General features: G+C 32.2%; 1 protein-coding gene across 1 annotated transcript; it reads right to left on the reverse strand.

Annotated features, from left to right (window-relative positions):
• Positions 1–246: 246 nt before the first annotated feature.
• Positions 247–1182, reverse strand: LOC135770588 (olfactory receptor 52K2-like). The gene has a single exon (XM_065280228.1). The coding sequence runs from the start codon at positions 1180–1182 to the stop codon at positions 247–249; it is 936 nt and encodes a 311-aa protein (XP_065136300.1).
• Between the last annotated feature and the right edge of the window lie 455 nt (positions 1183–1637).

The following is a 1637-nucleotide window of genomic DNA, read 5'->3' on the forward strand; positions in this document are numbered from 1 at the left end:
TCAACATTTTAGTTGATGTAGTAAAATCTGAACAGGGTAGGCTTTTTTAGGCTTTAATTTACACGAAAACTTTTTTTTACAACCGTTCATTGTTTTGCATTCGATGTTAAGGTCTCGCATACACACTTCAGATCATCCCAGGCAAATCAGGCTGCACTGTATATATCCTTTTACATAATTCATTTTACTGCATTAGGTCGCAAATAAACTTTTTTATTTTTTCAGTTTTGGTTAAAAAGGTAGGACCTATATAGTATTCATGAACTTAAGAAATGCTTGTCTTATTTCTTTTGTTCTTACTCCGTAAATAATTGGATTGAAACAACTTGGAAAAAGTATATACATTGTGCTCACAAATATACGACTATTAGGAGAAAAATTATTTCTTACTCTGTATGACAGAAATGCAGTCAAGGCAAAAGTCAAAGAAACTGACATAACAATAAAGTGAGTAACACATGTATTAATGGCCTTCCCATGGGCTTTACCAGATTTGAACACAGAGGCAAAAATCACAACATAGGAAGCTGTAATGAGAATAAAATCAGCTGTTGGTATAAGAAAAGCAGTTAAAAGTCCTACTAAATTATTAATGGATATATCACCACATGCCAGCTGAACCAATGCCATGTGTTCACAAAAACAGTGATCGATAATATTTGTTACACAAAATGGCAGTTTTCCAGCCAAAATGACCAGGCAAATGATCAAGAGCGCATTCCTGATTAATGGCACAACAACAAACTTTAGAAAATTGCGGATTTCCATGTATTTATTATAATAAAGAGGTTTGCATATAGCAAAGTAACGGTCTAGTGCCATCCATAAAAGCAAAGTAGACTGAAATGTTCCAACAAAATGAAGACAAAACATTTGTGTCAAGCAACCAGTTAAAGATATCCCAGTCCAGTTAAATAAAAAGTTTAAAAGCATGCTAGGTACAAACAGGACTGGCATTATCAAGTCCACAATGGCCAGAAGACATAATAGCACATACATAGGAGAATGCAGAGACTTTTGAGATACGATCAAATATATAAGTGTAGAATTTGCAGATATGGACAATATAAACATCAGAAAGAAAGGGATAAATAAAAAAGGCCTCCATTCTTCAAGGCTGTTAAAACCATTGAGTTCAAAGTCTGTAAACGAAATATTTTGTTTTGCTGAAAGATTCTTCATGCTGATCGACACCTTTACAAGTTAATTAAAATTGTGAGAAAATATACTTGATAAAGGTTGCTTATAATAAAAACCCTGCTTATTAACACAAAAGCTATGCTATAACAGTATATACATTTTACACTGTCAGAACAAATATATCTCTGTACGTAATAACCTCTAATTACACAATAAAAAATTATGTCCAGTAGATATTATAAGATATATATGATTATAATGCACTATAAAGAATTATGTCTGGCTGATGCTTCAAGTATACTAATTTTATCTTAATTCCTATGCCGCCTTGTTTGTTACACTCAAATGAAGCTACGTAAAAATGACTTTTAATAATTTAGATCAGAAATTGACAGACAATAATGCTTATATAAAAGTAGTAATTAAGTATGCATATATCATGCTCTGACTTTTATAGCTGTCGTTTCAGGATCATGTTTCAGCTATAATGCCCTGTC

This window comes from Paramisgurnus dabryanus, chromosome 8 (assembly GCF_030506205.2).
Source record: "Paramisgurnus dabryanus chromosome 8, PD_genome_1.1, whole genome shotgun sequence".
NCBI lineage: Eukaryota > Metazoa > Chordata > Actinopteri > Cypriniformes > Cobitidae > Paramisgurnus > Paramisgurnus dabryanus.

Excerpts from the sequence above, each read along its gene's own strand:
- LOC135770588 (XM_065280228.1), bottom strand. The coding sequence starts at position 1,182 with ATGAAGAATCTTTCAGCAAAACAAAATATTTCGTTTACAGACTTTGAA.